Here is a 27,778-nt window from a genome sequence, read left to right as displayed (position 1 = left end):
TTATTTTATCTCTTTTTTCCTAGCAATAGAAAAAATATTATTTATTCACTAAGCTGAAAAGGAATAATTACAATTAATTATAAACTCCTTTAAAACGTTATAATTTTAGACCATCATTATTCAGTGGAACTACAAAGGTGTTGAGGTCACTACACTGACAATGACAAATAGTATACACAGTACTATTCTTACCTTTACTAAAAGTAGTGCCAACAGTACCTAGATAGATCTAAACTGTTCTTGATGATTAAAGTAAATAATTAAAAAAATTAGATATTATAGGTTTCTAAGTTTGTAACTGTAAATAATGTCTGGAGATTTCACATAATTAAAAGTGAAGCCAAGATAAGAGCACACAAAGTGACCGAAATACTTAAACACTATGGCTCTGAAATTGGCAGTGAGCACCTTAGGGTTTCAATTGTATAAAGTACTCTTTATTCTGTTCAGTACTCTTAATACTAAAATTTATGATTATTTTAAGTTTATCCGTTTCATTGATATCCAAAGTTATATTTAAGTACTGAAAGCTGAGATTTTACTCCAAGCTTACTTACTCCCAACTTGTACTTTACCAAAGTAAATAGCTTATGGTTTCCTTGCACATACCATATTGCTATATTGAAAATCATGCTTTCAAGACTTTGTTATTCACTGTCTTACTACCTTTTCTACTTCTTAATCTGGATAACTTCTTTTTTAAAAAATTATTTATTTATTTATTTTTGGCTGCATTGGGTCTTCGTTGCTGCGTGTGGGCTTTTCTCTAGTTGCGGCAAGCGGGGGCTACTCTTCGTTGTGGTACACGGGCTTCTCGTTGCAGTGGCTTCTCTTGTTGTGGAGCATGGGCTCTAGGAACGTGGGCTTCAGTAGTTGTGGCTCGTGGGCTTTAGAGCGCTGGCTCAGTAGTTGTGGCGCACGGGCTTAGTTGCTCACAGCATGTGGGATCTTCCCGGGCCAGCGCTTGAACCTGTGTCCCCTGCATTGGCAGGTGGATTCTTAACCACTGTGCCACCAGGGAAGCCCATGGATAACTTCTATTTATACTTCAAACCTCATATCAGGGAAAAAAAACCCTCATGTCAGGTATTATCTTCTCTAGAAAGCCTTTTCTAATTACTCCCCTTTTACTCCTTAACTAAGCCCAGTTAACTTTCTTTCTCTGCTATGATCCCATCATTTTTTTATGCAAACTTTCATATCACTATACAGTTGTCCCTTGGTACCTGTAGGGGATTGATTCTAAGACCTCTAGCGGATACCAAAATCCGAGGATGCTTAAGTCCCTTATATAAAGTGGCCTACTACAGTGGGCCCTGCATATCCACAGGTTCCATATCTGTGGATTCAACCAACTGTGGGTCCCTAGGCTACGGAGGGCCTGATGTACTTAGTACATGTTAATGATACTATGATACTATGCATCTCCTCCTTTAGACTAATTCCTCAAGGAGAAAAACCATTACTCACTAATTCTTTGTACCAAATTGAACCCATATTAAACTATATAGGTTTATGCCTACTATAAGCACCACCACAGGTTGATTACATTATCTTCTAATAACATTTTGATTCTAGTTTAGGTATCCCAACCACTATGAAATCTTATAAACACTGTGTGTTGGTGTGTGTGTGTGCACACACATGGGCAATCTCCCACTCTCGCTCTTATTCATGCTTACCAAAAATATTCCTCTAAAGCTAACAATAAACCAATAAAACGAGCAATCTAGTCATACACAAAGACCAAGTTGATTCAACTATTTTCACCTTCTCAAATGATTATGTAGCCCCCTTGAATTTCCTGTATTTAATGCTTTTAAAACTTGTTATTTTAACTTTGTAGTATTCTGCACACAATTTTTTTTATTATGGTAAAACATATAAAACACAAACTTTAGCATTTTAACCATATTAAGCACACAAGTCAGTGTCATTAGGTACACTTGCAATATTGTGCAACCATTACCATCATTCATTTCTCATCATCCCAAACAGAAACTCTGAATCCATTAAACAATAACTCTCCCATTCCCCACTTCCCCCAGCCCCTGGTAACCTACTTTCTGTCTCTATAAATTTGCCTATTCTAGGTACTTCATATAATGGAATCATAAAATATTCTTCCTTTTGTGTCTGGCATATTTCACTTAACATGATGTTTTCAAGGTTCATACATCTCGTGGCATGTATCAGTATTTCATTCCTTTTTAAGGCCGAATGATATTCCACTGTTTGTATACACCTTATCTGTATACATCTTATTTTATCAGTCACTCATCGATGGACATCTGGTTTGTTTCCACATTTTGGCTACTATGAATAATGCTGCTATGAATATTTGTGTGCAAGTATCTGTTTGAGTCCCCATTCTCAATTCTTTTAGGTATATACCAAGAAGTAGAATGTCTGGATCATATGGTAATGCTATGTTTAACTTTTTGAGGAACCACCATGTGGTTTTCCAAAGTGAATGCACCATTGTACATTCCCACCATAAATGGATTAGGATTCTAATTTCTCCATAGCCTCACCAACAATTATTTTCCATTTACTTAATAATAACCATCCTAATGGGTGTGAAGTGGTAATTGTGGTTTTGATTTGCATTTCCCTAATGACTAGTGACGTTGAGCAACTTCTTAAGTGCTTATTGAACCTCTGTATATCTTCTTTGGAGAAATGTCTGCTCAAGTCTTCTACCTAGTTTTGAAATGGGTTGTTACTTTTTTTTTCTTGTTTAGTACAAATATATTTTTAAAACCTGATTTTGGTGAAACATCTGAGCAGCTCACCAACAATGGTATAAGGATTAAAAATATGTTTATTCAATATTTCTCCATCGAACAATTTAAAGAAATGTAAAGTAACTATTCATAGAAAAATATGACATAATATACTGATACATTTTCTAAGGAAAAAATAGATGATCTTACCTAGAGTCTTGATTATTAATTATTAATTCAAGGTTTTGGGTTGATGATGAATCTATCATAGCTGTCTGTTCACTACCCTGGAAACAAATCTTCAGCGATTTTGGTGCATAAACTGAATTTTGAATAAATTCAACATATTTTAATAAAGCTGCAACAGCTGCAAGGCAGTAATACCTGTAAAGTGACCGAAGATACATCACTATAAATCTTTGGAATAAAAAAAAGTATTGCTATAAAAGAAAACATTTATTTCACTTTAATATTAGCAAAATTGTAAATATTTGCATAGCATTGCTTAAAATCAAAGGGAAAAAGCACACCAAGTGTTCCTCATTTTTGATAACTAGTTAAATTACCTCTAAAACATAAAAGTTGATAAAAAGAGACAATTTTCTAAAGTCTGAGACTTAAGGGATATTAGACTCCCAATAGGTCACATGTTAGAAGTCAACATTCAATGGTAATTTGTGTCAATTTTTGATGTACCATTCTAAGTACACATTCAAATAATGTTGAAAAAGTCTGAGAGTTGTAAAGGTACAGTCAGGAGGCCCCAATGTATAGGAAAGCATGTTTTGATCTCGGTGACAGTAGTCGTCATGATTAACTGAGCAAACAAGTTGTCCAACCTGGCTCAAAGTAAGTATCTGTTCAGCATGTTATAAGAAATATCCATTCCAAAAATATCATTCCCTGTCTCATTCTGAAGGAGTAAAGGTATGAAGTAACAGGAACACAGCTTTAACTGTGTTTCACTTCTGTACCCTCACACTTCTAGTTTGCTGTAACTACTTGAGCTTTTCAATTCAAAGTAAAGTGAGCAGGAACCATTAAGGCAGTAGATTATGACTAATTTGGAGAAATTCCATAAAAGTTTAGTTAGCAAGATATGCCTTGTATATAAATTTTAGTTAACTATTTTACTATTTCAATAATTACTGAGTGTATTTTATAAGCCAGGCACTTTTCTAGGTGGTAGGGAATATAGCAAAGAATAAAACACACAAAAGACCTTTCCGTCCTGGAATACACACCAGAGATTTACTACTTGCCCTAAATTTTAACTTACTTGGATTGAACCTCCATTAGGACAGTGCTGAATTCTGTTATGCATAATTGTTCAATGTACTCTAATCCTTTTGTTTCATTGAAGTATTTCCTTTGGATAGTAGTGAAATTAACGTTCTGAAAAGAATTTTTAATTTCAAAATAAATTTTAAGTTTCATGCACTTGCCCAAAGCTGCTTTCTTAAATACATGCTCATACATGGGTAGATGACTTAAATATTGAATAAAGTTTATTTTTCATTATTTATTATTTTCTAGAGTTAAATAAGAAGTTTTCTTATTTACAAAAAGAATGATGGTCTGTCTTGCTAAGTGAATTATAGCAGTCTGTAGCTCTTATTAAGCCATATTTACATGAAATTAAAGTAAATAAAAAATAAACATGAGAGTCTCTGACTTCTACTAATTTTATTGTACAGCAACAACAGCAACAAAGGTTTTACATTCAGCCTCATATACACTATCATAATTTAGAGAGGGTAAATCTTTGTAATACACTAGCTGGGGAAGCCAAAAATACCAATTCCAGCTATCAAATCTATGAAATGCTATCTACATAAGGTGAATTTAATTTATAGAATAAAGAAAAGCAGATAATGGAACTTTTTTTAAAAGAGCAAAAAAAAAAATGCATGCAGCTGCAGAGTACAAGGTCTGCCTACTTTGAATAAAAGTAATAGGTAAGAAAGATATTAATAATATAATAACAATGGACCGTGAAAGAGCTGCAAGGCTGCAAAAAAAGTCATAAACAGGTAGGGAATTTGTTATTTGCCAAGATTGTTTGAAGAGTTATCTCATTTAATCCTCCCAATCACCGTATGATGTAAGTTTTGTATCAATATTAAGTACAATCTTCCTCTAAGTCAAATTCTGAGAAGTCAAGCAATTTTTCTAATATACAATTGATATGTTCCAGAGCTGAGACTTGAATTTGGATTTCTTTGACTAAAAAGTCCATGTTCCTTACACTTCATATTGCTTCTTATTTAACTGAGGTCTTTTTATGGTAAGTGTGATAATAATGATAACAATAACATTGATTTTCCCCTGTTTATAATGCTTTTATATCAAATATTTCTATGGCTCTCTCTCTCACTCCTATCAGGACTTTGCCCAAATGTAACCTCATCAGTGAGACCATTTCTGATTACCTTATATAAAATATTAATTCTCTAGGAGGTAGATACTATTATTGTCCCTATTTTACTGACGAATAAAAACTGAAGCTTAGAGAGGTTAACTTAATTTGCACACAGTCATTTAGAATCAGGATTTGAGACCACAACAGTATAGCTCCTCTATTCTTTTTCTTTTTTTAATTTATTTATTTATGTATTTATTTATTTTGGGCTGCGCTGGGTCTTCGTTGCCGCCCACGTGCTTCCCCTAGTTGTGGCGAGCGGGGGCTACTCTTCGTTGTGGTGCGCTGGCTTCTCATTGCGGTGGATTCTCTTACTGTGGAGCACGGGTAGTAGGCACGTGGGCTTCAGTAGTTGTGGCACGCGGGCTCAGCAGTTTCGGCGTGCAGGCTCCAGAGCGCAGGTTCAGTAGTTGTGGCGCACGGGCTTAGCTGCTCCATGGCATGTGGGATGTTCCCGGACCAGGGCTCAAACCTGTGTCTCCTGCACTGGCAGGCGGATTCTTAACCACTGCGCCACCAGGGAAGTCCCTGGCTCCTTTACTCTTAAGCACTATGCTATATTGCCTTACATCTCAAGCGTAGTAAATGTAGGTTGTTTTCGCCTTTGGAGGATTCATCTATCCCACATTCTATGTTGTTCTGTCCATGTAGGACTGTCAATTACAGTACTCTGTGCCCCACAGCAAAAAGCAAATGACCTGGGATTAATCAATCATAGTGCTTTTACCCCCAGAAACAGTGATTAATCTAACATGTGGGAACATGAACAAAGCAGGAACAGTCAGGGTCCTTCTCTTGAATTCATATGTGGACACTGGAAGGAAGAAGTTAGTTTTTACTCTCAGTTGACTAAGCTGAGTTGACATCAGCCTGGAGCCATGAGCAATCATTTTATTAAACCTCACAGAAAGATGGCAGTAGAGATGAGAGTAAGGATAGGATCTATCCAACCATTTGGCTTCCCAGTTACATAAGCCAACAAATGTACCTTTTCACTTAAGCTACTTTAAGTTGAATTTCTGTTATTCACAACCAAAGGACTTAGAATGCTTAATCAATACAAAATAATGAAGGTATATGGAAAGGTATACATAAATAAGGGTGATGAAAAGAAGTCTAAAGTCATGAATGAAAGAGATAAAGAGTCCTGTCTAATAGAGACAATAGGTTTACAATAGGAACCATTTCTGGCAATGAGTCAAAGACAGTTGAGCTACAATGGATCTCTAAGAGCACAAGAAATCTTATATGACTGTAGATGCTGAATATATTAAGAACTATAAAGAACTCATTGGACCATAATCTCAACTTGGTTTCAAATGTGTTAAAGATTAAGTCTACAATGAAATATAATATTCTGAAAATAATTTGCACTCCTCAAGAACCATTCTAACTGCAATGCTGCCTACTTGGTTCAGAACCACAGCCTCCATTCCACAAAGCAGGGAGATGTGCTAAAGGGAAGAAATAAACCACATGGTAGACAGGCCCTTACTGAGAGGGAGAGTGTTGGCTGGATAAGGTTCCAGAGCACTTCCCTGTCACAGTCCCACAGACGGTGAGACAGTATGTGTTGCCAGGGGAAGCTGTAACAATTCTATAATATAAATCAAATTCTCCAAAAGAAAAAGTACTTGCTGATAGTTGCTATCCCCTAGAAGAATAAGAACTTCACTTTCAACCAGTCTGGCAGCACAATAAGTACTTTCCAGGAAGCTATACCTAAGGAAATCCATGCTTTCTCTAAGTGTCTGCTTCCTGTATACTCTGGGAAACCTCCTTATTACCTAAAAGATTTTTCCTTTTTTGCGAAGTATATCAAGGGTACCAAATCAAATAAGTGAATTCCTTGTCATTTTTATTGTATGTATTAATAGTCCCTAAGCTTAGGATTTGTACTTAGTGAGTACTTTAGGGTAAAGATACCCAAATTATTGTTCTTTAGGATGATATTATAAAATGGATTTTAAATAAGACAATCTTGAATGTTACTACTGAGAATAAAAATCACTTACCTTGAAATTTTCTGTGATGAGAGTAAACAACTTGGTTGAATTCCCCACAACACAAGCAGTATTTGACATTATTATTTCCAAAGGTGATAAAATTTTGAGTTTAGTGATCACCTAAAATTGTTTGAATAATTTATTAAATGTAAGCTTAGGATTCTCTAAAACCAAAAAAGTTTCGTATTTTTCTGAGAGATAAAATTAAGTCAGAGACATACAAAATCACAACTGTTCTAATTATATGTTTCAATTAAATATACTTCTAATGGTAATATGTCAAACATACATCCTATAAAATTATAAATACAAAATATTATCATAAGCATAGGCTATATTTTACTCACAATAGTTTGTATCAGCTCTAAGCCCCCAAATAATTTGAACATATCAAATATGTATTCCTAAAAAAATTTTTTTTAATAAATTCATCTACTCGGTATTTTATTCATCTCCATGAAAAACATAAACATTCAATAGCATAACTATGGTGATTCAATCAATATGGCCACACGGGTACAGCTCAGAAGTTGAAAAGTACAGAAACACAGATAAGAAACATCTGCTTTATGACTGATGCTTTTCACAGTCTAAGATGCATTTCTTAGAACTATTCTAGACACAGAAATACTTTATCAATATACTGAACATTCCCGTTTTTTAAAAAAACTTTTATCCTATTCTTTTTAAATTGCATAGAAATGTGAAATACCCAGATATGCAGTACTAATATCATTTAGGTTGTTAGGTATATTAAAAAATTAATTATTAGGTAGGGAAAGGAAGTCTACATACTGGGAACCATAAAGGGGAATTAGGGAAAGAAATAAAGAATAAAACATTAAAAATAACATAGCATTTAATATGTTTTAATAATAGTAATGGGGTCAAATACCTTTTTCGAATTAGGAGTAGACTACCTCTACCTGATAAGTCACACAAATTCCCATAACAACAGGCCAGTGGCCCAAGTTAATGATGAGTGATAGGAAGTGAAGGCAAGAAGTTGAGAGACTTAAATTATGACTGGTCTAAGACACCAGTCTCCCTTAGCTCTAGAAAATAAAATTCAAATACAGTTCAGTGGAAACAACCTTCTGGAGATAGCATTATTACATATTTTATCTTTGGAATGAGTCCAAGATTTATTAATTTGAAGATATTAATTTTAGAAACTAATATTAATAGTAATTTGGAATATTTAAGTAACACCAAAACATGTTATTTTAGAACAAAATAATATTAAAAAATTAAAATCAGATGTAAAACTTTATTGTAATTCAGAGTAACCTACATTGGTGCAATAATGAATAACCATTATTCTACCAAAAAGTAAATCAATTAGGAAAGCACTGACTTGAAAATCTGCAAAGTGCCCTCTAGATGAACCATTTTCTAGGAGTATAAATACTTACCTTTGCATATGTTGTGTTGTCTGCAAACTGAGATAATATAATTTGTGGGCTTTTTAAATCAATACTCGCCATTCCTATTTCACCTCTGGCAAGTCCTCTCCCTTCTACAACAGCTACAATAACTGATGGAGAGTGTGCAGAAACTGCAGATGAGGATGTAGCTATTAAAAAAAATTTTTTTTAAAAATGTATAAACATTAACAATACTTTCTAGTTCTTTCTCATAAAATCTCAAAGCACCAAGTCTAGGATACAGCTATTACTATCCAAGAAAAAAAGTCTCGTTTTGCTCATCAAAATATATCTTTCCATATATCCAGACCAAATAAAAATGTTAATTCTCTATTTTGCCAAAACTTAACTTCTCATTTAGAAATAATAAACTTATACATTGTCTTATTTTGCATTTTATTGGAATGGAATGAAGTCATAAAGAAACACTAAATTTGTGATCAGAAAACATATTATTTATCTTACCTTGTCATTTGAGAGCTATATGAATTTGAGCAAATTATTTCATAATAAATAATCATATATCACAAAATATAATGTTAATACCTGCCCTACCTAACTCAAGAGGTAGCTGAAACGCTCAAATGGGATAATAATATATATCAATGCATTTTATAAAGTATAAAACATTATATGACTATAAACTCCATTTATGAGATATCTGTGTAATGTTGGATATTTTATTAATGTGCCAAGAATGTTCCAAGTTCTTTACTTGAATTAACTTTACTTCTCATGATTCTATCAACAGACATCATTATTTTCTCCATTTGCTTTTCAGGAGACTGAAGCATGAATGGAACTGGTAGAACTTGTATACAGGCAGCCTGGTTCCAGACCTGGTGCTCTTAACCACTACATATATTAGTGATTTTGAGATCTATGCCTGACAAACCATAAATATTCAGGTAAGTAGTTTAACCTTTCTAAATTTACCATTTCTTTATCTGTAAAGTGGAAATACCAAACCTTTTTAACAAAGTTGTTATATAAGAAGTAAACATAATATAGAAGGGTTTTATAAAGTATTTGAAATTATAAGGCATTATTCATGGATAACAAAAAGTCAGACTACTAAACATACCTAAAATTTTATTTTCAAAGAAGCAAAATTGTCTTTTATCCCCTTTGCAACCTTTCAATACACCTTTTCTCCCCTCCTCACCCTCCCTAATCTAGAATCCTTTTTTCTTTTCTATTCTGTTGTAACACCTACAAAATTATTTTTACATTTATGCTATTTTAGTCAGTAGTCAACTTAAAGAGTTCATTTAAAAATCTATTGTGTCTAGATCTCAGAACGTTTTTTGCCATTAAAGCCTGTTATACATGGTGATTGAGTTTATATTAGATCTATAGAAGTCAATTTAAGTTCTGCAATTGAATATGACCTTCCCATTCTTAACTGGAAACTTAATATCAAGTTTCAGTACTTGGAAGTTCAGTACACACAGAAGACATCTCCCTTAAACTTTAAAAGAACATTTACACTGTTATCCCTCTGTTATAAGTAATACTAAAATAAGCATCATAGTACATAAAGCTTTTTTCTGGGTCTCTTATTATTTCCCTAAATTGGCTCCTTATAAGTCAAATTACTGAAAAAAGGAAAACCATCACTTTTAAAGGATCTCACATATACTCCCACATTTCTTTTCAGGATTGTACCAACTTTTAATTCCATCATCAGTATATGAGAAAAACCAATCTTACTGAATCCTTACCATTACTAACTTCTGCAATGTATTATTATTGTTGTTATTAGCTAGTTTAATGGACTGGTGCTTTAAATGTGTATTTTTTTAAATTACTATCAAAATTGAACTTCACTTAATATATCCATTTGTTTTCTATATTTTGAGATGTTTACATCCTTTTTGCACAATTTTTACTAGGTCTGAATGTTTTTCAACCTGTTTCTTTGAGAATCTTGTAAATCAATGACAACAACTTATAGTTGCTACTAATCTTGCTATTTTTGATGTCACAAAGATTTTTGTTTTTGTATAGAAAGTCTTTTCCTTTATAATTTCTTCCATTACTTTTCTGCTACGAAACTCCTCCTTCATTGAGACATTTGATATTCACTACTATTTTCTTCTAACTTTTTGAGTTGTTTAGTTCATTTTGATCTCATTTGGGCAGAACTTTGAGCAGTACATTTGGTTCTCCACCTTGTCTGGCTTGTCTGGAATGAAAGATAACCAGAAGTACAGACTTAGATTCATTCATAAGCAGTTGCTAATGGTTTAGCTGAATGGTCAGGGACTTGGAAGGAACAGAACTGGAAGATAGTGACAAGGAAAGTTGGGGAAGAGGTATGTGGATGGATCTCTTAGAACGGGCATAGACTTTGAAAATATTTGTCTCATGTGAATGCTCACCAAAGGGCATCCACTGTAAAGGAGACTCTTGATAACAGTGGACAAAATGATACACCTATGATGTCAATTAGCCTCTTTTCCCAGCCACCAGTGTTTCCTTAATAGACCCATGAACAAATCGGCCATGGTGGCATGGTGGCCATGGTGGCAAGAATGGAAACTATGCATCAGCTCAACAACGTGAACTTCCTCTTACGAAGGCTGACCTGGTTAACCCCTCTGCTGGCCAGCAGCAGAGATCAACATAAATGCCCCATACAGTACCATTCCCCAGAGGGACAACATACCACCTGATGGTAGGTTGATTACACTGGATTTCTTCCATCAAGGAGGGAGCAGATATTTGTCCCCACTGGAAAAAACACACATTTTAGATGCAGATTTGCCTTCCTTGCCCACAGTGCCTCTGCCAGCATCACGATCTATGAACTTACAGAGTGCCTTATCCACCATCATGGCATTTCACACAGTATTGCATCTGATCAAGGAACTCACTTCACAGCAAAAGAAAAAAATGCATCAATGGACTCTGGCCCATTGAAACAACTGGTTTTACCACATACCCCATCACATAGAAATGCCTGGCTTAGCTGAAAGGCAGAATGACTTACTGAAGACTTAATGCCAATTGGAAGACAATATCCTAAAAGAATGGGGCTCTGTCTTACAGGATGCAGTTTACACTTTGAATCATAGATGCTGTATTCCTCATAACCAGAATACACAGGTCCAAGAATCATGAGGAGGAAATAGGAGTGGCTATTCTCACTTCACTATTATCCCGATCAACCCACCCAAAGAATTTTTGCTTCCCATTCTGGCAACTTTGAGCTCTGCTGATTTGGAGATCTTAGTCTCCACAAGGTTATTGGTTCCACCAAGTGACACAGCAATGATTCCACTGAATTGGAAGATGAGCTTGCCAACTGTCCATTTTAGGCTCCTTAGTTATGCTACTGAACCAATAGGCAAAAAAAGGGGGGGGAGGGGTTATCTATGGATGGGGTGGTTGCTCCTAACTGCCAAGGGGATATCATGTCGGTATATACAATGGAGACAAAGTGGACTATATATGGAGCCCAGGGGGTTCTCTAAGGCAGCGGTCCCCAACCTCTTTTGGCACTGAGGACTGGTTTCGTGGAAGACAATTTTTCCATGGATGGGGGAGGGGTAGGTTCAGGCGGTAATGCAAGCGATGGGGAGCGGCTGTAAATATACATGAAGCTTCGCTCGCTCACCCGCCGCTCACTTCCTGCTGTGCAGCCCGGTTCCTAACAGGCCATGGACAGGTACTGGTCCACGATCCGGGAGATGGGAACCCCTGCTCTAAGGCACGCCTTAGTATTTCCAATAGTAAATGTTAATGGAAAACTACAGCAACCAATAAGAGGCAGAATGACCAAGGACTCAGACCCTTCAGGAAAGAAGGTCTGGATCAGTCCACCCGTATTGCTGCAGGTAAGGGAAATATAGAATGGGTAGTGGAAGAAGGAAGCCATAGATATCAACTATAACCTCGTGACCAATTACAGAAATACAAACTGCAGGGCTTCCCTGGTGGTGCAGTGGTTGAGAGTCCGCCTGCCAATGCGGGGGACACGGGTTCGTGCCCCAGTCCAGGAAGATCCCACGTGCCGCGGAGCGGCTGGGCCCGTGAGCCATGGCCGCTGAGCCTGCGCGTCCGGGGCCTATGCTCCGCAGCGGGAGAGGCCACAACGGTGAGGGGCCCGTGTACCCGCCCCCGCAAAAAAAAAAAAAAAAATACAAACTGCAGTAGCTTTGGATATTTTCTCTATGCTTTGTTATATGCATGTTTATTTGTATAAACTAACCATTTTTCTCTTTTCACTTTTAAACAATTTATGCACAAGTTATTGGAGGTTAACTTTACAACTTAGTCTTTAAGTAACACAATATTCAGTGGGACCACGACTGAATTTGAGATAATTAATATGCAATGACTGTTGGGACTATGAATCTTCTCATTTTGGGAAAGAGTGAGAACCCCCTCACTTGTAAGTACAGATGTATACATCCTGTTAGGTAGAAACACAGAGTTATTCTGTTGTTGTAAAGGAATCCAAATGTGTGTAGAATGACATATATGGACATTGAATAGCCAAAGGAGTTACGCCAGTTATCAATTTATTGTCACTCGGCTCCAAATTCACACTTCAATGTAAGCTCTGCAACAGTGGACAGAATTGCTGTATATTTCTCCTTTAAAGTGCGCATAATGTATACTCCAATAAAGATGTTTAAAAGAAAAGTATGCATAATGTTAAGTTTTCTCAATGGAGGGCACTGGAGGGACCTTGCATGATGAAGGGCTCTCTGGCAGTTTCCACTGGGTCAGCAGTGTAGGTATGAGGACATCTGGTGGTGATGTGCCCAGCTACATACCCAGAATGTGCTGTCCTCTGGCAATCACACAGCCGCAGCATGGCACGGTAACAATCATCTTACAGCCTTCTCAACAGAGATATCCTGCATTCCAGGCCTCCTGCCCATACTAATTCCTTTGGCTTTTTCACTCTCTATTCAGTCTGTCTCCCATAGTCCTCTTGATGCCACCACCCCTCCCAACAGCGAGACTGTGTGCTCCAGGCCTCCAACCCACACCAGAGCCCACTCCCATTGCACAGCCATGTTCTAGCCATCAGCTGTAGTTCACCCACCCTGCCCGCTTCCTGTTTGCCTGGCCTGGCAAATCTGCGGTCACTACTGAAATTGCCATTCAGTATTCACCTTCTCCAAAGAGGTCAGTACCCCAGCGTTGGAAATGGGACCCAGAAGGGGGCCACTTCCAAGTAGGACCTCTTAGGAGTCCCCTTAGCCCTAGGGTGCCTCATAGAGTTTCTTTTATCCTATAGTTACTCTTTTATGAGTTTAATAATTCTTTATATTAAATCTTCCCTGTTTAAATTATTGTATGGTTCTACTTCAGATTGTATCTTCACTGCTACAGTCTCTGTCTTCATGGAGTTTATAGTCCAGCAAAGAAGATGGACAACTTAAAAAAGATAATCAACCTCATTTATAACCAGGAAAATGCAAATTCAGACTATAGTTAGGTAGTATTTTACAACTGCTAGACTGGCAAATATTAAGGAGTCTGACAGTACCAAATGCTGGATAGGATACAGATCAACAAGAACGCTCATATATTGCTAGTAAGAGTGTATGTTGGTAGAACCACTCAGAAAAACAATTTGTCATTATTTTGCAAATGTATACATTCATATATCTTTGAACCAAGAGATGTTTACACATGTAGACCTATTTCACCCATTTTCCCCTCAAGAAAATCTACATTTAGATAAATTCTAAAATTTAAGTATTAAAAAATCATTCAATAGTATTATCAGGATCAACTTTTAGATTTAAGCAAACATATAGAAGGAAGGGCTTTCTCTTTCTTGTGCCTTTTTTGTCACAATGATAAAATAATGTAGACCTGCATTTTTTAACAAACAATATCACAAACTATGTATTAATCCAGCTTCAAATTGTAGATATGGCTAAACTGATGTATTTATCATTCAGTCTTCCATGTTAGTTATAAGTAACTTCATATTAACTTAACTACCCTAATATATAATTTTTAAAAGTTTCAAAAGATCAATTAGGCCAATATTCCACTCACTTTACCTGAATATTCCATTTGCGGTGTCCAACTTTTATAACCTGGTCTCTGGGGATTTCCAGCAGATAATGGAGTTTTTAGTATTTGAGGATAATTACTATCTCGCGCAGAGGATGAGCTTGTACCGAGAGTAAAATGTGATGCAAGTGTGTTTTCTGCATAAGATCTTTTGTTTGTAAAGTATGAATCTAAATTCAAAAAAAATTAAATATCAGTTCTTAAAGATTCCAAATTATGCAATGTTGTACTAATTCTTATAATCTCTATAAAACTTCACCTGATAATGATTTTTTAGTGTAACAAATTATGACAAGTTTAACATTACTGATAAATAATCTTGTACTAAAGTATAATGAAAAGTGCTTGCTAATATGTCTTTTTCTTATACAAGTTGACTGAGACTATTCTTGCTAAAATCACAAACTACCTTCTAATCTTCAAATATACCAGATATATTTTCTTTGTATAGTAATTATAACACATCTTTTCCTCTGTTGACCTCTTCATTGAAACTGTCTCCTCCCAGATAACTGGTGTAAAGAGTTTTAGGCTCACTTCGATTCAGTTCCTTGTTTAGTTACTTACCTGCTGATATAAGACATTACCTATTTTATAGGGTTGTCATAAAATATGAAGGAATGTACATAAACAGCCTAGCATAGTGTCTTGGCACATAGGAGGTTTTTTTGTTTGTTTTTTACTTGAAGTATAGTTGATTTACAATGTTGTGGGCACACGCAGAAGTTCTTAAAAGTATATATTGGGTCTCTTTTCTCCTCTTCCCCTTGATTTCCATGACAACTCTCTATCTTGATTCTCCTTAAACCACTTCTTTTTAGTTTCCTTTGCCAGGTCCTTTTTCCCTCTGTCTGACTCTTGACTGTTGGCTTCCCAAGGTTCCATACTTTTTCACTTTCTCTCAAAATCAAAATTATACATTTTCTCTGGGCATCTCATCTATTATTTTGGTTTCTATTAATATCTATTTCCTGACAATTCTCAAACCTTCATATACAGCCCTAACTCCTCTCCAACACTATAAACCATGGGGTGGCAAACTCCCTCTGTAAAATTGGGACAAAAGAAAAATCTACCTTGCAGAATTATTGGTAGGATCAGAGATACAAAATGCCAAGTAAGAAGCTAGAACAGAGTAGTGCTCGTTAATTAGTGGATGTTATTACTGTTGAAAAAGCATTTCAGGAAGGGGGGATTATATTGACAACGTAAACATGTATGTTGCCTTGGAGGAACTGCAAGTAGGTCAGTTAGGTTAGAAAGTAGGGTAATTATTAAGAAATGGTAAGAGATAAGACTGCAAAAATTGAAAACAGATCCCAAATGGCCTTGGATGTCCTGATAAAGAATATGATTAAAAAAAAAAGTATGCTTTTTTTAACTGCAAACACAGAGTCACAGACTGAAGTGCCAAGGGACATAAGATTTTCATTTTCTGGGACCTCCCTGGTGGTGCAGTGGTTAAGGATCCACCTGCCAAGGTAGGGGACACAGGTTCAAGCCCTGGTCCGGGAAGATCCCACATGCCGCGGAACAACTAAGCCCGTGCACCACAACTACTGAGCCTGTGCTCTAGAGCCCATGAGCCGCAACTACTGAGCCCGCGTACTGCAACTACTGAAGCTTGTATGCCTAGAGCCTGTGCTCCACAAGAGAAGCCACTGCAATGAGAAGCCTGCACACCTCAACGAAGAGTAGCCCCTGCTCGCCACAACTAGAGAAAATCCGGCGCGCAGCAACGAAGACCCAATGCAGCCAAAAATAAATTAATTAATTTTAAAAAAGAGAGAATTAAAAAAAGATTTTCATTTTCGATATAACTCTAGGGACACTGTAAGTAAGCTTGAAAGAAAGAATACTTAGGAGTATGAGGTAATAAGTCCGACATAAAATCATAAGGGCCTGTAATGGCACAGAGATAGAAAAGTACATAATTATTTAAAAGATGAAGTTAGATAGAATTTAACTATTTGGATGTTATGAGTGAGGGAATACTCGAATTATTGGTCTCCTAGGTTTAAGATTTAGAAAACCCAATGACTGAGATAAGTAAGAGAAACAGGTTGAGGAGCTGCAGAGAAATGAATTAAATTAATCATATAGTGAGTCTGAGGATTTCCACTGGTTCCTCACCAGAAACTTCAGAACTGTCTGAAATAGGAATCTGGAGCATAGATGAGATCTGGGCTGTGGTGATAGTCACATCCAGACAGAAGTGGCCTAGGAAAAAACCTCCAAGAACAAACCAATAATTCGGGAACTAACAAAGGTAAGCATAGTTCTCTGGAAGGCAGGAGAAAAACAGGGGAGTGGAATCAACGAAAGCAAATTAAGACGGTTTAAGAGAAGACCGGTCAAGAACATTAAACACAGTGGAAAGGTCACACAAGATGAACTGAAAAGTGACCATTGAATTTGGCATTTGTTACCTTATCATTGACTTGCAATGTTGTCTGGAAAAAAAGGTGATGGTTTTGCCATGGAGAGTGACTGAATATAAAATAAACGAGTTGAACTCTCCTTGAAAGACATTTTTCAGACTAAACATATCATTCACCTCAATTAGATAAAATGTTAAATCTGGTCTGTTTCACGGCATCCTAGAAGGACTTGGTGAGTTAAGCTCAGGAGCCGAGAAGTTCACCATTTCTATCACCAAACTCATGCACAAATTCAGGCATCTGTCATTAGGGGCAGAGAGCTGGGACATCACACCGGATGTTAATGCAACCCGCCTCAGAACCGAGCCACCCGCCATCACAGCCTAGTAATGAAACTAACTTGAAGAGTCCAGCCCTTTAGCCACTCAGAAACACTAAATTCCCGGAGCATCCCATTCTCATGTTCCAAACAAACCCCAACTGATAACTTCTCTGTGGCAACCACCAACCACAGCTCCCTGAGCCTCCGGGAATTCACACAACCGCTCCTTGCCTTGAGCTGGCCGCGCGCTGGGCGGGTGCCGAGGGAGGCTGCTGCTGCCGCTCCGGTCGCCCGCCGCTCCAGACGTGCCTGGAGGGGAGGACGAAGAGGCGGCCTGGGCTGAAGGACATCTCTGAGGAGTCTCCTGGAGTCCGAAATTGTAGCGGGGACCCTGGGACCGAGCCTCTACCGAGGAAGGGAAAACCGCAGGGACAGAAGGCGAAGTTGGTGGGATCTCAGGCCTCAGCATGCTCACAAGCCCTCTCAGAACACCGCTCCGCAGGGCCCAAAGGCATAAGCGACGCCGGAAAAAGTGCGAGTATGGTGCGCAGGCGCACGAAGCCGCATGGGAAAAGTGCGAGTTTGGTGCGCAGGCGCACGAAGCCGCATGGCGCAGGCGCAGAGCCCCTGCTGCAACCGCCCACCTTCCCCGCCCCTCTCCCCCATCCACACCGAGGAATGTACTTCCAGGCGTTCCGGTCCCGTCACCTCCCACAGGATTTGGTCGAGCTAAATGTAAGGTACAGACCTCCTCAGCTGAAAGGAATTCTGGGCCCATCAATCCAACTTGGCAGGCCCATTATTCGCACTGCACCTTATTTCCTTATCACAAGGTGTTTGGGGCTAACATTCCACACATACCTCCAAATACACTAGTTTCTTTTTAATTACATAAACTGCCATCACTGTGCACGCAGTGCCTGTGATAGTGGAAACAAATTTAATGCTCACACAGTAGTACAAACCATTTAACATTGGTTTCCTGGCTAAAGAGCCACTAACCCCTTACAGCTTAAATATTCACAGGGCTGTTATCACTGCAAGATTGCCCTTCACCCAGTAAGCATATGGCTCTGTGCACAGTATAGGAGGAACCAGGTTAAGAAGAGTTATCTCTTGGACAGTTTCCTCTCTCTCAATTTCTAGTACTGGGTTTTCACACATAGGTATGAACTGGTTAAGAGCAGACTACAAAAACTCAAACTAGCTTTACAACAAATGACCTTTGGGAAATTTTGTGCCTGCTTACTTTTCTTGAATACACAGTAATACCAATTTCGTAGAGATGCCAGGATTGAAAACAGAATACTCTGGATACTATTAGAAGAAATGCATTACTCAATTCATGCAATTGTTAATATGTCAATAAATCAGGTATTCATAGAACAGTTCATCCACATGCAATGACTGCAGTCCTCAAAACTCCAACTTCCAATGACAGCACTTAAATAAAATTATGTTCCATCCAATGACTTCCAAACCTTCAGAAACAAAATACTGGCAATGCAACTCAAACCCTTCAAATTAGTGAACTGTTAAAAAACAATGCTAGGGCTTCCCTGGTGGCACAGTGGTTGAGAGTCCGCCTGCCGATGCAGGGGACACGGGTTCGTGCCCCGGTCCACCGGGTCCGGGAAGATCCCACATGCCACAGAGTGACTAGGCTCGTGAGCCATGGCCGCTGAGTCTACATGTCCGGAGCCTGTGCTCCGCAACGGGAGAGGCCACAACAGTGAGAGGCCCGCGTACCGCAAAAAAAACAAAAAAAAAACAAAAAACAATGCTAGACATTTCAATCTCACATTGGCCAAGTGTTGAGAATCATCACTATACACATGTAAGAAGATTCTCTAACTCTTACACAGGGTATTGCAAAGACACTTGAGCAAATTTCAACTTCCATCAAGAAAAATGTTCATTAAAATCCTTCATTTTCACCAAGAACATAAAACTCTTATAAGAGATTAGCTGTGGTCTCATCTTTCTGAAAATACAGGTAACAAAAAAATACTGTGGCAACTATCAACTTGTGTTTCCTTAATCCGCAGGGAAAAAAGCCAACAATCTCCCTTGGCATTCTGACATAAAATATTAGAAAGTGAGAATATAGTCCAGATTGCAATCCTATTCCAAGATGGTGAATTGTCACTTACTTAAATCACTTTGTAACCAGCTCAGTAACCACAAACATGAAATATTCCCAAATTTCAGCCATTTATTTTTTTTCATCTTTTAATTTCTATGGGGTTCATCAATTCTTCATCAGTTAACCTTCTCATTGACAAAGACCAATTTATATTAACTATAGTTATATATAACATATCAAGGGAGTACATGGGAAAATCAGAACACAAGACTTCATCAGCTAGAGTTCAACTCAGGTTGCTGTTATGGAGACAAACAAGATAAATACATTGAAGCATAAACAAAATATTACGCTCCGAATAACAGCATTCCAGAAGAAAATGGAAAGCTGAAGGTACAATAAAGATCTCTAATTTACAGTATGTATAATTATATAATTTATTAAAATCAACACAATTCATGTACAAAATATTAACATGGCAGCCATTAAGTTTGTTAAGCACTTCAAATACTGAAATGTTAGGACAGTAAAACTACACTAAGCAACTTTTGCATCAAGGGATCTAATCTAGCTCACTAGTTCAGGCTGAACATTCACTCTCCGAAGTATTTCTTCAGGCATGCAAAAAACAGGGCTAACAGGTTTAATCTGTTCTTCTCCCAAAAGTGACAATCCAGCAATTCCAAATAGAGTATGAAAAGGATCTACCTATTAAAAAAATAAGAATTTATAGAGTATTACAAAATGAAAACTTCTAAAACCCTGCTTCTGAACAATGATTATACTGGAGCCTATTGTATTCCCTTTATTTGAACATATGCTTAAAGTTTTCTGAAATAATGATGGTTTCAAATTGTGTTTTTAAACACAGAACCTGGTCCACACACTCATTTCTTGGCAATAAGTGACCAGAAATTTCTGTAAACTTGTTTTAGATCTTTCATATATTCTTAAACGACAATTATTTAAAAAGCATCCCTTCAAAGCAACACTTGGAAATACCATCCTTTCCCCCCACCCCCCTATTCCTAATTCTGGAAACTTAGAACCCTTAAAACACAAAGCAACACTGAAAATTTTAACTGTTACATAAACAGTCACAAATATACTTGCCATATCTCCTGGCCTGTCCGCAAATCCTCCCGTTTCTTCATCTTGACATGCTAAAATGAAACTGCGCAGTTTCTCTCTGTCAATCCAGTGAAGCCTTCCAATTATCTTTAGGGAAGCCAACACCCACCAAGAATAGCACACATCTGGTAACTAGGAGGAAAAAGCCACAAGTTGCCTCAATTTTACTTTCTGGCCCAAATAATGGGGGTGGGAAGGGAATCAAGGGATATATTGACAATGCAGTGTTTGAAACACTGAAGTCCATAAACACAATTGCTTAGAATTAAAGATAATCACTGGAAAAGAGAAGACCAAACACTCCATTCCATAGAAGACCACGCTGAATGTTTCAGTTTCAGTACTCAGTGATAACCATCCATCTACCTTATCTTCTATTTGCAATGAATACCTAAATAAGCCCCTTAATCCAAGAATCTGGTGGTCAGGCTCGTGAGATCTATGGTACTATATGTTCCACTGCCTTAGGCACAGCATTTTCAGTAAGTGCTGTCCAAGCAGTACACAACCTGCTTAAAAAAAAAAAAAAAATCACCCTGGCTCCTCAAATCATGGTAACTTAAGAAATGCAGAAGTTCCCACCTCAGACCGAATTTCAACAAGATCCTTAGGTGATTCACAGGCACATTAAAAGCTGTCCTAGGGCTTCCCTAGTGGCCCAGTGGTTGAGTCCGCCTGCCGATGCAGGGGACTCGGGTTCGCACCCCGGTCCGGGAAGATCCCACATGCCGCGGAGCGGCTGGGCCCATGAGCCATGGCCACTGAGCCTGCGCGTCCGGAGCCTGTGCTCCGCAACGGGAGAGGCCACAGCAGTGAGAGGCCCGTGAACGGCAAAAAAAAAAAAAGAAAAAAGAAAAAAGCTGTTCTAGATTTTAAGTGCAATCCTCACCCCCAACCATCTTCTACTTATTGAAAAGCTGCCCAGGTTTTTCATTGGATCTTAACTAGAAACCACTTGCGGTTATTTTCCTACCCATTAACTTATTCAGAAATACTGAGCAAGCAAAATTAAACAAAAATACGACCCAGATAAAAGCATCACCATGCTCTATCATATTTTAGGTCACGGGCTCAGCAGGCTACAGCCACTGAGTCAAATCTAGACCACAGGAATAGCTTTTAGTATGTGTAAATGATTTTTTAAAATAATAGTTTTGGGATGGGAAAATTATGAAATTCATATGTGTAACAATAAAGATCTCTATAGGTCAAAGCTAAAAATATTTACTACCTGGTCGTTACAGACCCAATTCAGAGTGTGTGAGAGCTAAACAAATTGGGTTTTTCTTTAAAAATTAACAAAGATTTTAAATAAAAATGTTGTAATCCAATTTTTTAAAAAAATCTTTCCTTTGGCAAATCCACTGTCCTTCCCCACCCCCCATAAGTGGGCATGGAGATTTCTGTACAAGATGCATGTGTTAATAGAAGCCTTTGACTCCCAGATATACATAATGCAAAGTAGTTAAGGTGAAAAGCTCATTATCAATTTACAAGAGCAATACCGAGATATATAAGACAAAAATTTAAGTCCTCAATCCAGGTTATAAAACTTAAAAAGTTAAGTTTTATATGCCACAACAGTGAGAGGTCCGCATACCGCCAAAAAAAAAAAAAAAGTTAATCTTATGAAACGATAGATACCTTCTCTGGCCTTCCATTGAGTCCACCTGATGGAAGTTGTCGTTCACAAAGCCACCAACCAAGTAAATCAGAATTTACTCGATGCAACTGACTAGTAATAGCCAGGAATCCTGTGCAACAATAGATCTAAAATTACAGACATAAAGTACATGTGTATAATAGTTTTTCAACAGTAACATGGTGATAAAAACTACTTAAATCATTAAAGCTCCATTTTCTATCTAAAAATTTGCTGACAGTAAGAATTGCAAACAAGAACACAATTATTTGAACAAATCCAACACTACTAGGATGCAACTTTGCAATGCAAGACTACTGTCACAATTTCTTCATGGCTAAAAGCAAGCTTTATTTGACAACCATTTACATATACAACATCCTCTGGCACAAGCAAACAGGTCTTGGGGATAGGTAGGGAATGTTTTCACCTGGTTAAAAACTAATTGAAAATCAAAATATATTTTTGGTAATTACAAAACTACTTACGTTTACCTGGGTCAGAGGATTTCACCAACAGGGGACGGCATACAAAGTACACTACTGTAAAAACGCCTTCCTTAATCAGCAATTAATTCTTATATAACATCCCACATTATATTACATTCAGTCAAATTAACTTGTTATTTTCCCAATTACACGGGTTATCCCTTCAAAACTGACACTACATTTTAATCTAGATTGATAAATTACCTGCCCAGCATGGGATTCAGAACCTGGCCTGCAACCAAATCCACCATCAAAGTTCATACATGATAAAACAAATTCGATTGCCTTTTCCACATTAATAGCATCCAGCTTCCCCTGTAAACAAAATATACCTATTAAATTCCAGAATAATCATGGAAGCTTAATCATTCCAATACAACATTTAAAACTTACCAATAGAGCCAAAGTTGCCACCGCACAAAAAGAGAATCTTGTGTCGATTTCTCCTAAAAATAAAGGGATCAAGCCAAAACATTTTGTTATCAGAGGCTTCTGATCATATTATGTAGTAAAAGTTAATTAAAAACAACCTCTGTACAACTACCATGGTTAAATTTCCAAGAGTTAAGGCTTAACATGTAAGTACATGTTAGTCACCAGGAGGAAAGCTAAATCTTTAAAAAGTGATCCATAATCACTTACTTTATTTCGAAGGAAACTAAGAACTAGAAAACTGCTTTGTGAAAAATATAAGCAAATAAATTGCTTTCAAAGCCCCAGAAAGGTAACAGAAAGAAAAAGACTAGTCAATTTCTCAGAATGATAATAAACTTACCCTATTATATAAAAGTAGATTTTCACATCCCATGAAGCAGCTGGTCTCTCCTGCCTGCACTGTATTCAGCCCTAAAGCAGAGATTATCTACATTTATCAAGTCAAATACTATTCCCTCCCTCCACTCAAATATTCAGTAAGTTTGTAAAGTTTTTTGAATATTTTCCCCTTGCCAGAAAGTTTTTAAAAAACTTTACAAAGCCACCAAATATTGGGGGAAAAGGTTTCACCTACCTTATCTTTTAGACTGGCCCCCTCTGTTCCAGTACTCCTGTATGCTGATATAACTAGCACAGTGCATGCTGGAACTTCCAGCAGACCATTAACTCCAGTTAGACCAGCTGCTTAGTGGGACCTGAAAAGATGAAAAACTTAAAAATCTCCTGGTAAGTTATTAGCAAAGCCCTCAATTCGCTGAACTTTAAAATTTGCAACAAAGCTTATCACTACAATAAATACCAAAGCAGAACATTTTTGGATTGGTATTTTGGGTGCCATGGATTAAAGGGACATTACCCCAAATATCTCCAGCGAAAGAACCATCTTCTTTCTGTAGACTCTGAACATATTCCACAACTTTATTTACATCAATAACATTAATACTATCATAGAGGGTAAGAATCTGTAACAAAAACAAACCATGGTAAGTAAATACCTCTTCAACACTGGTAAGGTTGTCCTAACAATGTTCTTCCTCAACTATCTTTTAAGTTGTCAAGCAAGCATGTCCTTTTGTTTATGTACATTGTGAACTTTTCTCAAATGTGCACTTCTACTATGTATTCAAATTATAGATATTACCAACAAACACAAACCTTTAACCACAAAGCATTATTTTTCCATTTATAAATTGTTAACTTAGCACTCTAAGACTCATATATACTAAACTTACATAGACTTTAAACCCTTATTTGTGGATTTTCACTAATATCAAAATCAAAGCTAACTCCAAGGAGGGAATTCCCTGACGGTCCAGTGGTTAGGACTTGGCGCTTTCACTGCCACGGGCCTGGGTTCAATCCCTGGTCAGGGAACTAAGATACCGCAAGCGCAGTTCGTCCAAAAATGTAAAAATAAATAAAAATTTAAAAACTTCACGGAAAACAGCAGAGTTGTGAAATGACAGAGTATAAACAGGGAACCACAAGCAGCTTAGTATTTCCAGATATTAGATGAAAAGCAAGATGAGACAAAAGGGAGGAAATGGCCAGGCCATGGAGAGAAGCAAATGCCATGCAGAAGTTTGACCAATACAAGAAACAGATGAAGGAGGCTTCTACACATGTGGTAAACAGGCTTTGAGCAGTTTATGTAATCCATTATGCTATTTGCTGTTCTCTGAATAACGTTCCACATGACATTTCTATTATCAGACAAGCCTTATGTAACGTAATCTATTTGGATAGGTCATGCTGTCTAATAAATAAAAGATTTCAGTGGCTTAACTTCAAAGGATTTGTCTTGCTCAAAACAAACAAACCTAACTCCACTGAGTGATTTTCAAATATTTACATATACTGAAGATAAACATAATTACCATCCAAGGTCTCAGTGTAATTTTAGAATTTACATCAACTTTGGATTCAGCTAATACATGCCATCACATCATTGACCTTGTACAACATATATTTCATTTGAAAAGGTGAGTAACTTTTTAACATAGATACTGATTTTGTCACGTCCCTGATACCTAGTTTCAATTTCCCCACTCTCACGGAAGAGAATACATCACCAAGACTGATGAATTTTTATTAGTATTTACCTGGACAGCACTAAGAGTGTACAAAAGATGAGGATCATGTCCAATACTAGCACTTATTCCACCACACTCGTGTTGACAAGACTTAATAAATGTCAGAATCTCTTCTCTATTCATGCGATGTAGCTGTCCCATGAGATCCATTACAGTCAGACCCCAATAGATGCCACTCATTCTCAAATATTCAGACATACAGTATTCCTAAAATACAGAATTACTTTAATGCGTCAGTTTGAATTGATGCCAGGTTAAAGATACTGAACACATGAAGCTAAATAGTCATGGTGTTACATGGCCCTAACTCCATAGCTACAAGGTTATGGGAATTCATCAATACTAGATTATTTCCCAACATGGTAAATTTCAGCTCTTTGTATCCTACAGGGGAAAATATTTACTTCCAATTAAGTTGTTCTTTTAATTTTTTCTAAGATTTTCCCACAGAGAAAAACTGGGAACACCATTCTTCAAGGTTAAACTTTTTCAAGGTCTCAGCGTAATTCTAGAGCTTCAGTGTTATCCCACATCACCGTAAACTCAGGTAATACATGCCAACACATCATTGACCTTGAAAGCATTACCTCAACTACAGAAGTAAATCTATTCCATGCCTCAAAATTCTTACAAATCTGGGCAGGAAGGGAAATCTACTTTGTCTGCCAAAGCCTCTAAATAAGTGTTGGTAAGGACCATGGTTAATTCCATTGCCCCTCAACCACACATACCAGTCCTTGTCACACAGGAGTTGGATACCATTTTTAAGAAACATGGGCCATACTAACCTGCTTATGCAGAATGGCCAACACCTTTAAAAATAAACTTTTCAACATAAAAGTATACATACGTAATCATCTTTCTTTGAGCCATAGGATGCTATATAATCTGCATGCTTCTCCACTAATAGGGTGTCGGGTGCATCTGACTTGATAATAACATCCTTCTGCGGTGTGCCCTTTCACACAAAAAGTGATTTCATAAATTTTTTATCTTTTAACGTTTGACCCCGGAGCATATATTCAATACACATTTGAATTCTGATTTCAATTTTAAAAGTATCTGACTAAAAAATAACTAAAGCCCTCATAAAGATGCAGGTATTTTTCAGGTCTCAGCGTAATTCTAGAGCTAAAGCAGTAATAATCAACTTTAGATTCAGAATACATGCCAGCTCATCATCGACCCAAAAAATCACCTCCGTCTTCATCACTTTTTGCTTATCTTTCACTTAAACAGTTAAGTAAAATAATCATACACTATCAAACTTTACGAATTTAAGACAACGTATGGCTTACATGTGGCAAAAAGTTGAAGCATTAAAATAAAAACCTTGCTAGCCCATAATTTTCAGTTAAGTTCTTTAATGAGATTTTATTAATCCTAGAAACTCAGGTTTCAAAGCACCTTCCATGTTCCCCGAAAGTTATTTATCAAGCAAGCAGTCCCTTTAGCCTAATCTTCTCCAGCTTTAGTCTTAGTTTCTACAAGCCCCCAGGTGACGAGGATGCTGCTCTAGTTATTTTAAGTAGGTCACGATCACTACCAAAAGGAACAAAGCAGTTAATTTCCTTCACATCCCATTAATATTTACTAGATCAAGACCATACTATTAATAATTATAAAGATTCTGAACCATATATTCATGGCCAAATGGAAGGAAATATATATGTACATGTATATATAGAAGGAAAAGAGAACTAGCCGGCTTTTTGAGAGATTAAGTAACCGGGTCGTTGAACCCTGAGGCCCGCCGGATAGGAGGAAGTCTGGCCGCATGTGCAGCCGCGAGATCTGCAGAAAATGCTAAGTAATACTTCACCTTGTCTCTGACTCCTCAAAAAACCTTCCAAGGCCTGTGTCTTAACTCAACCACTCTCCAATACCTAGAAAACAACCCACTGGTGCCTGATCTGCTTAAACATTAGCCTACCCAGTCTCCTCCCGACTCATCTACACAGCAACCCAAAACACTACCACACTCACCATGTCTGAGACCGAAAAGGGAACTAAGCTCGTCGCTGGGCGGATTTAGGCGGCAAGCGCCTGCGCAGAGGCGTCCTTCAGGTCCCCCCCCCTCTCCTCCCGCGCCCGACATAGCTGACCACACTCCCGCCTGAAGGAAGGAGTAGTGCCATGGCTGCCCTAGGACCCCACCGACTGCTCATAGCTGTCCTCGCTGCCTGCGCCTAAAGTCTCTGGCGCCAATTTTCTCGTCTCGTAAGGTCCGCGGTTTTGTCTACAAGGGTTTTAAGTAATGTGTAAATACCTGAATAACTTTTGTTTTTAATATATTTATTTATTTATTTATGGCCGTGTTGGGTCTTCGTTTCTATGCAAGGGCTTTCTCTAGTTGTCGCAAGCGGGTGTCACTCTTCATCGCGGTGCGCGGGCCTCTCACTATCGCGGCCTCTGTTGTTGCGGAGCACAGGCTCCAGACGCGCAGGCTCAGTAATTGTCGCTCACGGGCCCAGCTGCTCCGCGACATGTGGGATCTTCCTAGACCAGGGCTCGAACCCGTGTCCCTTGTATTGGCAGGCAGATTCTCAACCACCGCGCCACCAGGGAAGC

At 37.7% G+C, this 27,778-nt stretch overlaps 2 protein-coding genes across 2 annotated transcripts in view; both read right to left on the bottom strand.

Annotated features, from left to right (window-relative positions):
- MSH4 (mutS homolog 4) overlaps window positions 1–19,018 on the bottom strand; it is a 98,045-nt gene extending 79,027 nt beyond the window's left edge. Inside the window, exons 1-6 of the mRNA XM_079900428.1 lie at window positions 17,564–19,018; window positions 14,617–14,799; window positions 8,570–8,730; window positions 7,164–7,274; window positions 4,006–4,121; window positions 2,937–3,110 (exon numbers count right to left, since the gene is read on the bottom strand). Coding sequence (XP_079756554.1) covers window positions 2,937–3,110; window positions 4,006–4,121; window positions 7,164–7,274; window positions 8,570–8,730; window positions 14,617–14,799; window positions 17,564–18,110 — 1,292 coding nt within the window. The 5' untranslated portion in view covers window positions 18,111–19,018. The remainder of the gene's footprint in view (window positions 1–2,936; window positions 3,111–4,005; window positions 4,122–7,163; window positions 7,275–8,569; window positions 8,731–14,616; window positions 14,800–17,563) is intronic.
- Window positions 19,019–19,512: 494 nt separating this feature from the next.
- Window positions 19,513–27,212, bottom strand: RABGGTB (Rab geranylgeranyltransferase subunit beta). Its single transcript, XM_079923119.1, has 9 exons — window positions 27,194–27,212; window positions 26,058–26,165; window positions 25,217–25,414; window positions 23,971–24,076; window positions 23,073–23,125; window positions 22,884–22,994; window positions 22,194–22,319; window positions 20,528–20,681; window positions 19,513–20,122 (listed from the first exon to the last, which is right to left on the bottom strand). Exons 1-9 carry the CDS (start codon window positions 27,194–27,196, stop codon window positions 19,986–19,988), a joined length of 996 nt encoding a protein of 331 aa, XP_079779245.1. The 5' UTR covers window positions 27,197–27,212; the 3' UTR covers window positions 19,513–19,985.
- Between the last annotated feature and the right edge of the window lie 566 nt (window positions 27,213–27,778).

Source organism: Stenella coeruleoalba, assembly GCF_951394435.1.
Source record: "Stenella coeruleoalba genome assembly, chromosome: 1".
Lineage (NCBI taxonomy): Eukaryota > Metazoa > Chordata > Mammalia > Artiodactyla > Delphinidae > Stenella > Stenella coeruleoalba.
This window is presented reverse-complemented; position numbering and strand designations above follow the sequence as displayed.

Excerpts from the sequence above, each read along its gene's own strand:
- RABGGTB (XM_079923119.1), bottom strand. Across the intron at positions 25,415-26,057 it reads GCTCAAAGAAAGATGATTAC|GAATACTGTATGTCTGAATA; the intron begins GTATGTATACTT and ends TCTGTATTTTAG. Across the intron at positions 24,077-25,216 it reads ACACTCTTAGTGCTGTCCAG|ATTCTTACCCTCTATGATAG; the intron begins GTAAATACTAAT and ends TTTTTGTTACAG.